At 41.7% G+C, this 13,707-nt stretch overlaps 1 protein-coding gene across 12 annotated transcripts in view; it reads left to right on the forward strand.

Moving 5' to 3' along the window:
- PTPRM (protein tyrosine phosphatase receptor type M) overlaps window positions 1-13,707 on the forward strand; it is a 408,835-nt gene that overhangs the window by 179,456 nt on the left and 215,672 nt on the right. For all 12 annotated transcript variants that reach the window (XM_053396503.1, XM_053396505.1, XM_053396504.1 and 9 more), the window contains exon 7: window positions 8,900-9,193. In XM_053396503.1, coding sequence (XP_053252478.1) covers window positions 8,900-9,193 — 294 coding nt within the window. The remainder of the gene's footprint in view (window positions 1-8,899; window positions 9,194-13,707) is intronic.

A 13,707-nucleotide genomic window follows, 5' to 3' on the forward strand; every position in this document is an offset into this window, starting at 1 on the left:
GCATTCCCTGCATGTTTTCAGAGCCCTAAAAGCCTGCATCGCTCAAACCAAAGAGCTCAGGTGGACAGAATCCTTCTTTGTGTCCTTCCAACCTTTTTTCCTTGGGGAAGAAGGTAACTTCTGCCATCTTAGCCAGTTGGGTAAAAGCTTGCATTGCTCTTTCCCTATGAAACTCAAAGGCTCCCTGTGCTTTCTCACATCACTGCTCACTTCACTCATTCTGCAGCCACCTCTGCCGCATTCTCCACTTAGGCTCCTCTACTAGAAAAATGAAGGTTGGCTACCACTATCACATAGATGCCTTTGCTTCAGTGGAGGCTCCTACAAAGGTCCTCTTTCCATAACACTGCAGCATCTCTGCTGCCCAAGATTGGGATAGCTCTGGTATGTCCTGATCTGCTTTCATTGCAGGAATGGGGAAAAGTACAACAGTACCTACCTGTATCATAGCTTTCCATTCCTGTAACTCCTGCTCTTTCCAGAGCTTAGGGAATTTGCAAATTGAATCCTGGGACCCCTTTGTCCCAAAACATTGCTGCCTGCCTTCAACCTGTGGGTAGAGCCAAGACCCAATCTGCTGACCTTTCATTGGGAATGGAAAACTACAATTCGGGTAGTTTCTTAAAACAATTTGTGCTTCTTAAAAAACAACAACACACACTTAAAAAACCCAAACTACTTTTTTCTCATGTTACATAAAATAAATCAGATATTGCAAATAAGATAAACTAAAAAGAGCTGAACAGAATGGTATTTGGGAACGTAAATTAGTATTATATGTGCACACCCATCTTTTAACGAACTTTTCTAATAGTGGTCAGCTGCAGCATAGATTAGATTTAGAAGAACAGAATGAGCCTGTCTGAGAAGATATCAGATTATTACAGAGTTCAAAGTACTTACTGAGTTCATACAAGGTAAACCTAGGTGTCAGACTGGCTAGGAGGAGTTTTGTTAGGTTTTTAAGACAGGGCACGGAAGGGCAGCCATCTGTGCTGTCCATAGCTTATATTTTTTTCAGGTTGTCAAATGGAAGGTTTAGCACCTTGAATAGCACTGAATGTGCCAAGGACCAGTGTAACGGCGATTGGTCTTAAATGTGAGGGCAAAATCATTTGAAAAACTGTGGCAAGATTTAAGAAAATATACTGTATACAACATCAGTGTCTCACATCGAATATAACTGATCCGTAGAAAGGTCTTTATGATCTGAAAATAGAGACAGTGTATGTACGTTTGTAACCAAAGAAAATCTTTAATAAAAACATTCTTTTAAACACACACACACACACACACACACTGAAGTTGAATGCTTAAAACTGTAGTCTTTGTATTGTCTTTGCCCTTTTTAGTGACTGTGTTTATGTGTACAAAGCTTTAAGCATGCACATTTCTTGATTCACAGTTTATGCTGTTCAACAAACAATTTATTGTGAGTGGAAGACTATCGCATATCCTCTCTCATAATAACAAGCACATAATATGATAGACTTCTTAGCCATAATTGTTATAATGTGGAATGGAGAAGAAATGCATTTTTGGATGAGAAATGAACTTGTGCGTTCTGGCCCAACTCTTGGATTTCTGCACATTTACTGTTCATCAGTGCTGTTGTCCGTTTGTTTAGACAGCCTTTCTCTGAAAGTGTAGGCTGGGTGGGGAGCGCACTGTTACTCTTCCACTCTTGTCTCTCTCCTGACCTGCCAGCAATTCTTTATAGACCTATATTGTGGTAACAGGGCATTTGAATTGTACAAATCTATTTGTTGCTTTTATTATGGTCACAACACTTTCATCCGTGGCAGTTGCTGATATCTTGACTTTCTTCAAAATACACAATGAGGATAAACTATTATGCGTTCTATTTTCAGTAGTTTTGGGCACCTCAAAAACTGCATTGACATACAGATGTGTTTCAGTGAGCATGTTCTAAACACTTTTTATGTCTGACTTCCCATAGTCCTTGATGAAAATGTTCCCTGTGTACTAATGAGGAATATGCCTGCCTTTAAAAAATCATTACAAAGCAACCTTTGTAAATTCAAAACATCAGTTGATGACAGGGATTCTAGGGAAAAGGTTGGGGGAAGTAGACTACTTAAGACTTTAATCTAACTGGTGGCTGGGCCCAGTCTCTGTTCCCGTTCTTATAGCCTAGGGTAATGCACATATGTGATGTCCTTGCTATTAGGTGTCGAGCTAGCAGCTCTGGATAGTGTCAGACTCAGGGGCGGAGGAAGGGGGTATGGAGGGGGTGGTCCGCCCCGAGTGTCACCACTGAGGAGGGATGACAAAATGGCAGGTGGCACTCACCATGGGGTCTGCAGCATGCCCGAGCCACGCATCTCTCCTGGGAGTGATGCAGTGGTTTGGGCACCTGCAGGCTCTACGCTGCCCCAAACAGTCCACCCACCGCCTCCCCCTCAGCTGTAGGGCAGCTGAGGCAGGCAGACTCCTCGGAGGCCCCACATAGCGTCCTGCCCCGGCTCGCCCCACCCCACAGGCAGCTGGCGCCGCCCCTGGGCGTAGGGCACACGCACCGCCCCAGGTGCCCGATCAGCTTGCTCCACTGCTGGTCAGACTGTCCTCTAGCTTCTATACTAATCTGTATACATGGGAACAGAAAGTTGTAATGGAAGAAATGAATCATAGAATCATAGAATCATAGAATCATAGAGTTGGAAGAGACCACAAGGGCCATCGAGTCCAACCCCCTGCCAAGCAGGAAACACCATCAGAGCACTCCTGACATATGGTTGTCAAGCCTCTGCTTAAAGACCTCCAAAGAAGGAGACTCCACCACACTCCTTGGCAGCAAATTCCACTGTCGAAGAGCTCTTACTGTCAGGAAGTTCTTCCTAATGTTTAGGTGGAATCTTCTTTCTTGTAGTTTGGATCCATTGCTCCGTGTCCGCTTCTCTGGAGCAGCAGAAAACAACCTTTCTCCCTCCTCTATGTGACATCCTTTTATATATTTGAACATGGCTATCATATCACCCCTTAACCTCCTCTTCTCCAGGCTAAACATGCCCAGCTCCCTTAGCCGTTCCTCATAAGGCATCGTTTCCAGGCCTTTGACCATTTTGGTTGCCCTCCTCTGGACACGTTCCAGTTTGTCAATGTCCTTCTTGAACTGTGGTGCCCAGAACTGGACACAGTACTCCAGGTGAGGTCTGACCAGAGCAGAATACAGTGGCACTATTACTTCCCTTGATCTAGATGCTATACTCCTATTGATGCAGCCCAGAATTGCATTGGCTTTTTTAGCTGCCGCGTCACACTGTTGGCTCATGTCAAGTTTGTGGTCAACCAAGACTCCTAGATCCTTTTCACATGTAGTGCTCTCAAGCCAGGTGTCACCCATCTTGTATTTGTGCCTCTCATTTTTTTTGCCCAAGTGCAGTACTTTACATTTCTCCCTGTTAAAATTCATCTTGTTTGTTTTGGCCCAGTTCTCTAATCTGTCAAGGTCGTTTTGAAGTGTGTTCCTGTCCTCTGGGGTGTTAGCCACCCCTCCCAGTTTGGTGTCATCTGCAAATTTGATCAGGATGCCCTTGAGTCCATCATCCAAGTCGTTGATAAAGATGTTGAATAAGACCGGGCCCAAGACAGAACCCTGTGGCACCCCACTAGTCACTCTTCTCCAGGATGAAGAGGAACCATTGATGAGCACCCTTTGGGTTCGGTCAGTCAGCCAGTTACAAATCCACTGAGTGGTAGCATAGTCAAGACCGCATTTTACCAGCTTCTTTACAAGAATATCATGGGGCACCTTGTCAAATGCCTTGCTGAAATCAAGGTAGGCTACATCCACTGCGTTCCCTTCATCTACCAGGCTTGTAATTCTGTCAAAAAACAAGATCAGGTTAGTCTGACATGACTTATTTTTCAGAAATCCATGCTGACTATTGGTGATCACAGCATTCCTTTCCAGGTGCTCACAGACTGTTTGCTTAATGATCTGCTCCAGAATCTTCCCTGGTATTGATGTCAGACTGACTGGGCGGTAATTATTTGGGTCCTCTCTTTTCCCCTTTTTGAAAATAGGGACAACATTTGCCCTCCTCCAGTCTGCCGGGACTTCGCCTGTTCTCCAGGAATTCTCAAAGATGACTGCCAGTGGTTCTGAAATCACATCTGCCAGTTCTTTTAATACTCTTGGATGCAGTTCATCTGGCCCTGGAGACTTGAATACATCTAGACTAGCCAAGTATTCTTGTACTATCTCCTTAGTTATTCTGGGCTGTGTTTCCTCTGCTGAATCATTTGCTCCAAATTCTTCAGGTCGGGCATTGTTTTCTTTATCGGAGAAGACTGAGGCAAAGAAGGCATTGAGGAGTTCAGCCCTTTCTGTGTCCCCTGTTTGCATTTCACCATCTTCTCCTCTGAGTGACCCCACTGTTTCTTTGTTCTTCCTTTTGCTACGAACATACCCATAAAAGCCTTTTTTGTTGCTTTTAACCTCTCTAGCAAGCCTGAGTTCATTCTGTGCTTTAGCTTTTCTGACTTTGTGTCTACACGTGCTGGCTATTTGTTTGAATTCCTCTTTGGTGGTTTCCCCCCTTTTCCATTTTTTGTACACATCCTTTTTTAATCTTAACTCAGTTAAAAGTTCTTTAGATAGCCACCCTGGCTTCTTTAGGCACCTTCCATGTTTCCGTCTCATTGGTATTGCCTGAAGTTGTGCTTTTACTATCTCCCTCTTAACAAACTCCCAGCCATCATGAACTCCCTTTCCTTTTAGTATTACTGTCCATGGGATCTCACCCAGCACTTCCCTAAGTTTTATGAAGTCGGCTATCTTAAAGTCGAGAAATTGAGTCCTAGTATGCTTGGCTGCTCCTTTCCGCTGTATAGTAAACTTCAGAAGAGCATGATCACTCGCGCCTAATGATCCTTCCACTTCTACCCCACTAACCAGGTCATCAACATTGGTTAGGACCAGATCTAAAATGGCTGTTCCTCTTGTAGCTTCTCCCACTTTCTGGACAATGAAGTTGTCTGCAAGGCCAGTGAGGAATCTGTTTGACCTTATGCTCTTGGCTGAGTTTGACATCCAACAAATATCCGGGTAATTGAAGTCCCCCATTACTACTATCTCCCTTCCTTTTGCATGCTTGGCCATCTGTTCCAGGAAGGCATCATCTATGTCCTCCGTTTGGCTTGGGGATCTATAGTAAACTCCCACAATGAGGTCACTGTTATTCTTCTCTCCCTTAATTTTGACCCAAATGCTCTCACTTTGGCTTTGAGGTTCTAAATCTTGGATCTCTTCACAGGTATACACATCCCTGACATATAACGCCACTCCTCCTCCTTTCTTGTCTGGTCTGTTTCTCTGAAATAGATTGTATCCCTCCATTATTACATTCCAATCGTGGGACTTATCCCACCAGGTTTCAGTGATGCCTATTATGTCATATTTAGTTTGCTGTACCAAGAGCTCAAGCTCATCTTGTTTATTTCCCATACTTTGCGCATTAGTGTACAGACATTGAAGTCCATTAATCATTCCCCCGTGTCTCTTATTTAAGGATTTTTTCCTCCCACCACTAGGTCTGCGTGCTGTTTGCTCCATTCGGTCTATGACATTTGGATGATCATCTTCATCAATTGATAGACTCCTACCTTCAGGAGCACTGTCTCCCTCCCCCACATTAGTCAGTTTAAAGCCCTCCTGATGAGGTTTCTGAGATTTTTTGCAAAAACATTCCTACCAACCGTTGTGAGGTGCAGCCCATCGCTTGCCAGAAGTCCATCTTCAAGAAACTGCATTCCGTGATCTAAGAATCCAAACCGTTCCTGTTTACACCATTTGCGAAGCCAGTTGTTCACTTCCACTATTTTTCCCTCTCTCCCTGGGCCACGTCGTTCAACTGGGAGGACAGATGAGATGACAATTTGTGCATTTAATTGCTTCAATTTCTTGCCCAGAGCCTCGTAATCTCTTTTGATCTTCTGGAGGCTATTGCTTGCAGTGTCATTGGTTCCCACATGAACCAAGAGGAAGGGGTATTTGTCAGTGGGTTTTATGATTCCTTGCAGTCGTTCAGTTACATCTTGGATCTTAGCCCCGGGGAGACAGCACACTTCCCGAGACATCTTGTCAGGCCCACAGATCACTGCTTCTGTTCCCCTCAGTAGGGAATCCCCTATCACCACTACACGCCTCCTCTTAGGTCTGGTCGGGGTTCTTCCGTGAGCTGTCCGTTCCAAGGTCGCCTGCACATTCCCTGAAGACTGCCTTTGCTGCTCGTCTTCATATACCTGATCGACTGTAATGAGGGAGAGATCCTCAAATGGAGTCTGCTCTTCGTCTTCCATGCTAGGGGAAAGGACCTCAAAGCGATTGCGTATTTCTAAACAATCAGAGCGAACCCTGGGCCTCCTACTTCTTTGAGTCACGTTTCTCCATATATCTGGCTCCTGTGTTGGTGAACTAGCCTCCTTCTCAGGGGAGTCCCCTGTCTCCTCCTTGGTGGAGACGGTGTGCTCTGTTGCTTCCAAGAAGAGCTCCAGCTCTCTAATTCTTTGGAGCGTAGCTACACGTTCCTCCAGTTGCTGGACTTTGTCTTTTAAGAGGGCAATCAACATGCAATTGCTGCAGGTAAAGCTGCCTGCAACCTTTGGCAAGATGGCAAACATTGCGCAGGAACCACAGGCGACTGCAGCTGTTCCCTCACCCTCCATCTTGAGAAGGTGTCGTTGGGGGTGACTACAGCGGTCCTCCATCATAAAAAGCGTGAAGACAGGAAAAAGCTCCCAATTGCTGCTGTTCCTGTTGCAGGTTGCCCTACTCTTAGTTTTCTTTGTTTTTTGTTTTTGTAAGGTTAGGGCTGCTTCTTTTGATCTCTCTCTGTTATGTGGAGGCCTTTTGGCACATTCTCTATTCAGGGAACCATTCCTGAAGCAGTCTTGCCAGCATATTGTTGTGAAATGGAGACAAACCACTTGCCAGAGATAAAACTGTTTGGTGAACTAGCACGTGTGAATAGCTCACCTTATGATTTCAAGAAGTCTTCGCATTATAGCTGTTTCTGAGTAGCTGCTGTTATGCAACCTCTTATAAGAATTAAGTTCACGCATGCATATTCATTGCTTGATCTGCAACATGAAGTGGTAGCTTCTATGGGAAACATCAACCACAGGCTCACAACCAGAGCCATCACTTCAAACACAGTACATTTCAGTGGTAACACTTTCATGCCTTCTAGTCCAAACCAGTTGTAAGTCACTGATGATTCATTTATCCTTAGTTTCATATTATTGAAGTCCAGCTTTAAACTAGACCAGTTCTAGAACAGAACAAGAAATTGAATGTAGGTTTTTGGAACAATATATCTCTTTTGAGCCCAGGGGATCAGAAAATACCCTTAGGGGTGAAAAACCATTAAAATAAAGCCTGTTTCTAATACTTGTAACACCAAAAATGAATTAGTGTAACCTCTGTAGCCTCAATCCTGAGCTTGAATTTCAAATGGCAGTTCAACAGTCCTTACCAGCACTTGAAATTTGAACGTAATTAACTGTTGTTTCAGCATGGCTACATAAATGCCTCAGGATGTTCTATCAAAGTTCCATTTCATGTTTTGGTTGAAGAAACAGACTAATGATTTAAAATGAAGTTAAATCATTTTTAGTTAAGCCACAGCTTTCTAAATTGCACAGATTCTGCATAAAGATGTAGCTTATGAACAATGGTGTAACTGTGTCTTTGCAGTTATGTGAATTGTTAAGTTTTGGAATGGTTGAGCTACTTATAGTGGCATTTATTGATACTGGTAGTATAATAAAACATTATTTAGTGATTCAAAGATGTTTTCTTAATGCAGCAATCTATATTGAGCAAGAATAATTAGTAAGAACTTTTGTAGGCATTTTGAATTGCTGCCAGACGTGTCATTTTTATCTCGTTGGAGTCAGTGACAATAGCTCATTAATGTAGGGATATGTAATGTCTCTTCTTGTAGCTGTACATTTTCTGTGTCATTTTCACCATGACATTTAATGTCTAAGTGCCATCATTTAACAATATTTCTAGGCTTAGGCACGTATGGGAAATAGTACTGGTTATAGCTTCTGACTAGTCGAATATGGCCTCTGTTTTCAAATATTTTTAGGGTATAACACATCTGACCAAGCCAACTTAACAGGATATCATGTAATATCTCCTATTGTTTTAAATTTTTATACTAATAGTGTGGCCAATATATTAAGTGAGCTATTAGCACATGAGTATGTATAGATACTGGCCAAATGCACTGGGCTCCAGGTCAAGAAATGACTGGAGATTCAGGAGACCACTCCCCTAGATTATTACACCCCAAACAAAAGGGGAAAGGATGATGAGAAACAGCCCCTCACTCCCAAATCACATTAAAACAAATAGGATTGCATAAAATTAAAGCCCAGTGAAGTAACTTTCAGGAAAATGTCATGCATCTGCTTGTATAGTCAATGTAGTGTAGTAGTCAGCATGTTTGACTGGGACCTAGGAGACTAGGGTTCATATTCCACCCTGGGCTCCACTTGATGCCAGACTAATCCACCTCCTGGAGAGGAAGAGAAGGTGTTTGCTACCTTGAGCTCCTTAGAGAAAATGTGGGATAGAAATGGAGTAATAAACACCTCTAGATACTGTATGGAGCCAACTGCAGTTGTTTCCTGAGTAAAACTTACCACACCTCCTGAAAATTAAATAAATATGGAGATTTGTTTTTAGAGGGAAGCTATAACTATATAAAAGTTCGCCATCCTGGGCTAATTTGTGGGGAAGGATGGGATATAAACTGAATCAATAAATAATGGCAATGAGAACATTTATATGTGTTGTTAATTTTATTTATTGGATAAGGGCTTGTTGTTTTTTAATACACAGTTGTGATTTTTGTTATTTCAGAGCCACCTGTTCCCATTGCACCACCTCAACTGTCATCAGTTGGAGCGACATATTTATGGATACAGTTGAATGCTAATTCTATCAATGGAGATGGACCTATTATTGTGAGAGAAGTAGAATATCGCACTTCAAGTGGAAGCTGGTATGATATACAACCAGTGGATTCCACAAGCTATAAAATTGGACACCTGGATCCTGACACAGAATATGAAATTAGTGTGTTACTCACTAGACCGGGTGAAGGAGGGACTGGATCTCCTGGACCAGCTCTTAAAACAAGAACAAAATGTGCTGGTGAGTAAACCTTTATATAGCTGCAATGCTAGTTCCCAGTGTATTTCTATCATGTTTTTTAAAATCCTGGATGACTTTTGCTTTGAAGCCAAATTAGTACTAGCAGTTAGTAATCCTGAAAGTTACCTATGGCAGGCATGATCAGGCTAAAGATAAGCACTTGTAATTCCCATTGATTTCAGTTAGAGTTAAGTATGTGTTTAATACTTAAATCAATTACAAGTTAAAGAGCTAAACTGCTAGGTTGTATTTTATTTTCTATTTGTTCATTCCTTACAACTTTGGGCCTCAGTGTCGTGCAGATGGATTTGTTAAATGTCTCTCCATGGAATGAAATAACAGTAAATAATAGGCATTAATTGTTTTTTGTAAACCTGTGAAAGGGCTCTCTCCTTGTACATAATCATAATTCCGACATCTACTAACTGGAGGAGCATGAGGGAACACAAGGGGTGTGATTACAGCCATGGAAGTTGTCTAAATTTAATCAGAACTCACCATTAGCATGAAGAAAGGGAAAGCTACACTCACCCTCTAATTACAGTAACATGACATGTTACCAAAGGTGCAGACACTCAGGTGCAAATTCACTCTTAAAAACATTGGATCAAACATCAGCTATAAGTGATAAATATAGAAAGGCCTTGGGTTGGATCCAAACTTAGTTAGATTTAGGTCACACTAAAATCAGTGGGATGAATTAAGTTATGCCTAATCTGCTCCATTGATTTTAATTGAACCCATGTTCAGCTAACAGCATAGATCTAACCCATAGACTCTTCCATTGTAAATCATTGGTGTTAGCTTTTCTACCTGTAAAAAAATACAAATGAGAGCTCTAGTAAAATCATCCTGGGTGAGAGAAGTAGAACTGTTACCATTACATAAAACTTGGTATTATAGCACTCCTAGTAGATAAGCAGCGCACTAAAGATTGTAAAACTTACTGTTCTTCCCTCTTAGTTTAAATTCCTTTTTGCGAATGAAAGATAGTAAGTTATTATTTCATATCCGATATTTCATAGAATCATAGAGTTAATGCAGGGATGGTTTGCCCAATGGGGGGCTCAAACCCATAACCCTGAGATTATGAGTCTCATGCTCTACCGACTGAGTTATTGTTTACTTTTTGTTAAAAAACTTGAGTATGCTTAGATGCATATGACCACAAAAACTATTTGTATGGTCTCGCTTAGATTCCTGCTCCAAAATTTCTTCTCCATTGTCATAGAGCAGAGGGAGAAGTGAGCAATGCTCAGGAGATACCCTAGTCTTCCCTCTGTTGTCTCACATAACTCCACCTATGCTTAAGAGTGTTTTACAGAGTAAGCATGCTGACTCAGAAGTACAATTAAATTCAGTGGGGCTTATTCCCCATTGGTAAGCAGGTATAGGAGTGTAGCCTTAGGGTGCAGCCCTATGTGTTATATGGGATTAAACCTCATTCAACACAATAGGACTTGCTCCTGAGTAAACATGTATAAGAATATACTTCTCAAATGGTTAAAAAGTTGCATAGGCTGCTAATAATAAATCAGTGAAACTACTTAGCGGTGAAGCTATGCTTTCTCAAATATGCACCGTAGAATTGACAGAATGGGTAGTCCTTTAAGAGATGAATCATTGTGCCTTTTAAATTGTGGTGATAATTGTATGCTACAAGCTTGTTCCCTTGGGCAAGAGCAGACCACTTTGAGACTCAAAGCACTGAAAGAAATTGCGTTTTTTTTTATTTTAATAGTTCCCTGAAATGCTCCCCCCCCTTTTTTTTCTTTCTTGGCCAGGCACAATGAGCTTCAAATAAGTTAGAACATTCTAGCACTGATAAATAAATGTACCTATAATTACAATGCAAAGAAAATAAAGAAAATGTTCTCCAAAAGTAGCTGTAAAATTCTCAGAGAGCTGTTTACATATTGTTCATGAAAATGCTTTATGCTGTGGTATGAAAAAGTAGAGCCCTGCGTATTGGGAAGGGAAGCATGTTGCAGGCTAAATGAATAAGTTTCCATCTCAAATCATACTTCCATAACTTGTATGTTTCTTGCTGAAATATTCAAATTCAGATATATACAGCTATGAATGTTTTCAGATATACGCTATGCATATTTGTGTTCAGTGGGACTTATTCCCATAAAAGTAGCCAAGGGCTTCCATCGGATTGTGAAATATGCTGAGTTTCTAGAAGATGTGTACAGGTCTTGTAGCATCTGCAAGTCCTAGGCAATCTCCCTTGCCCATGCAAATCTATTGCCAGCCAAGCTTTGTTTGCATTCTCCTTGATCCCTGCCTGTCACAGTTTGTGTGGATGTGGGTCCAAACACAGATTGGCTTAGAATGGAGCTGTGGCTGTCTAGAAAAGTTCACTGATGAGTAGGTGCATATGGCCAAACCTTTTCCTCTTTTATCTGAGTAGCAGGCAAGCGCTGCTGCACCGGACGTTGCTTTATAAACTCATCCAGGTATTCAGAATTATACTTCAGAAATTGTAGAAGCTTTACTGTATGCACATACCTACATAGCAGGTATGCTGGATCACAGCTACAGTTTCACCTTTGAGGAAGATCCTAGTATGGCCTATCCCTGAAACTGACTGTATTAGCTGTTGGAGGTGGAAACGAAGATGGTTTTCAGGCATTGTTTAGTGTTTTCCTGCTTGTATCTTGTCAGACCAGTATTGTTGATGGTGACTGGCAGATGCTTTTCAGCATTTCCCATAGAGCAAGGTTTCCCAAACTTGGGTCTCCAACTGGCTTTGGACTACAGTTCCCATCACCCTTGAGCACGAATCCTGGTAGCTAAGGATGATGGGAGTTGTAGTCCGACAACAGCTGGAGACCTAAGTTTGAGAAATCCAGCCATGGAGGAAACAGAACTGGGAATAATTTGGGAACGGCATTCCATACTCTTGTGCTAAAAAAGGTAAAGGGACCCCTGACCGTTAGGTCCGGCTGCGGACGACTCTGGGGTTGCGGCGCTCATCTCACTTTACTGGCCGAGGGAGCCAACGTACAGTTTTCGGGTCATGTGGCCAGCATGACTAAGCCGCTTCTGGCGAACCAGAGCAGCGCACAGAAACGCCGTTTACCTTCCCGCCGGAGCGGTACCTATTTATCTACTTGCACTTCATGCTTTTGAACTGCTAGGTTGGCAGGAGCAGGAACCGAGCAACGGGAGCTCACCCTGTCATGGGGATTTGAACCTCCAACCTTCTGATTGGCAAGCCCTGGGCTCTGTAGTTTAACCCACAGCGCCACCTGTGTCTTGTGCTACTCCTGTTCATTTCCATGAAATTTTCATAGGAAGACTCCCAGTAGGTTCTTCCAGTTCTCGAATACCAACCCAAAAGTACCAGTCCCCCCTACAAACAAACACACACAAAGAGAGAGAGAGAGAGAGGAAGTTATAGATTCATTTATTAATTGCTACTTTAAATATATTGTAATATTAGTATGCTAGCCTTTTCTTAACTTTAGAATAGAATAATATATTGAAAGTAAGTGAGGCTTGGTAATGTTTTTATACTAATTTCCGCAGAGTGATAAAACAGATTAGTTCCATTGTTCTTTATTTTGACATTTATAACTGCTGCAGTATTTTTTAAATCAACCTTTATAAAAGTTCTGATGTGCTTCAAAATGATTTGCTCAAAATTATATGTACATTAAAAGAATAAAACTTTCTTACAATCAGGATAATTTCAGAATGGAAAATGTGTAGCTAAAATGCACTAATAAAACGGACAGCTAATTGGGGTATTAGGAAGACACTTCCATTTTTAACACAGAATTGGAAACTGTGAAAATTCTGCATGCCTGAAGCTCACTGACCTAGAATAATTTAATGTAATTTACTGATGTCTTATCCTGTAGCCATTTAATTTGCAGAAAAATGTCTCTAAAGTAGGAAGTATATTAATTTCATGTTGACTTATAAGCCTTATTTGAAATATTCTGTGCTAATCAGCCTTCCCCTCTTTTAGCACTTATTTGCAGGTAGTAATGTTTATAGTCTTTTGCTTCGACTTCCCTACTTATGTGAGCAGTTATAAATAATTGAATTTGTAGGTGCGCTTGAAGAATGTAACATACTTAGAATTGCTTCTGCCATTTTTACATAATTGCTGTTTGTGACCGGATAATGGGCCGCCACAAGAGGGGTGGTGTATATGGATAAATGCTCCTGCAAACATAAGTTTCTCATCCAAAATAATGTTTATATGAAGCAGAAAATACATTTTTGATGCAAAATAAATTAATTGAATTATAGTGCATAATTGCATTAGTGTCACTACTGGTGTTATAACTAATTCTATTAGGAGAACTTAGAAGCAAATGTAACTTACTGATAGGATTCCTAACCAGGAAATAACTCTCTCTCTGCATAATGTTTTTGCAGAATCCAAAGTATACCTCCAGACACAAATTATAGCCTTTTCAGACCCTTCCCATCGGTTGGGTGCTCGTTGCTCCCGGGAGGGAGGGAGGAGTCAATGGACACCGAGGGTTGGTTCA

Source organism: Podarcis raffonei, chromosome 7 (genome assembly GCF_027172205.1).
Source record: "Podarcis raffonei isolate rPodRaf1 chromosome 7, rPodRaf1.pri, whole genome shotgun sequence".
NCBI lineage: Eukaryota > Metazoa > Chordata > Lepidosauria > Squamata > Lacertidae > Podarcis > Podarcis raffonei.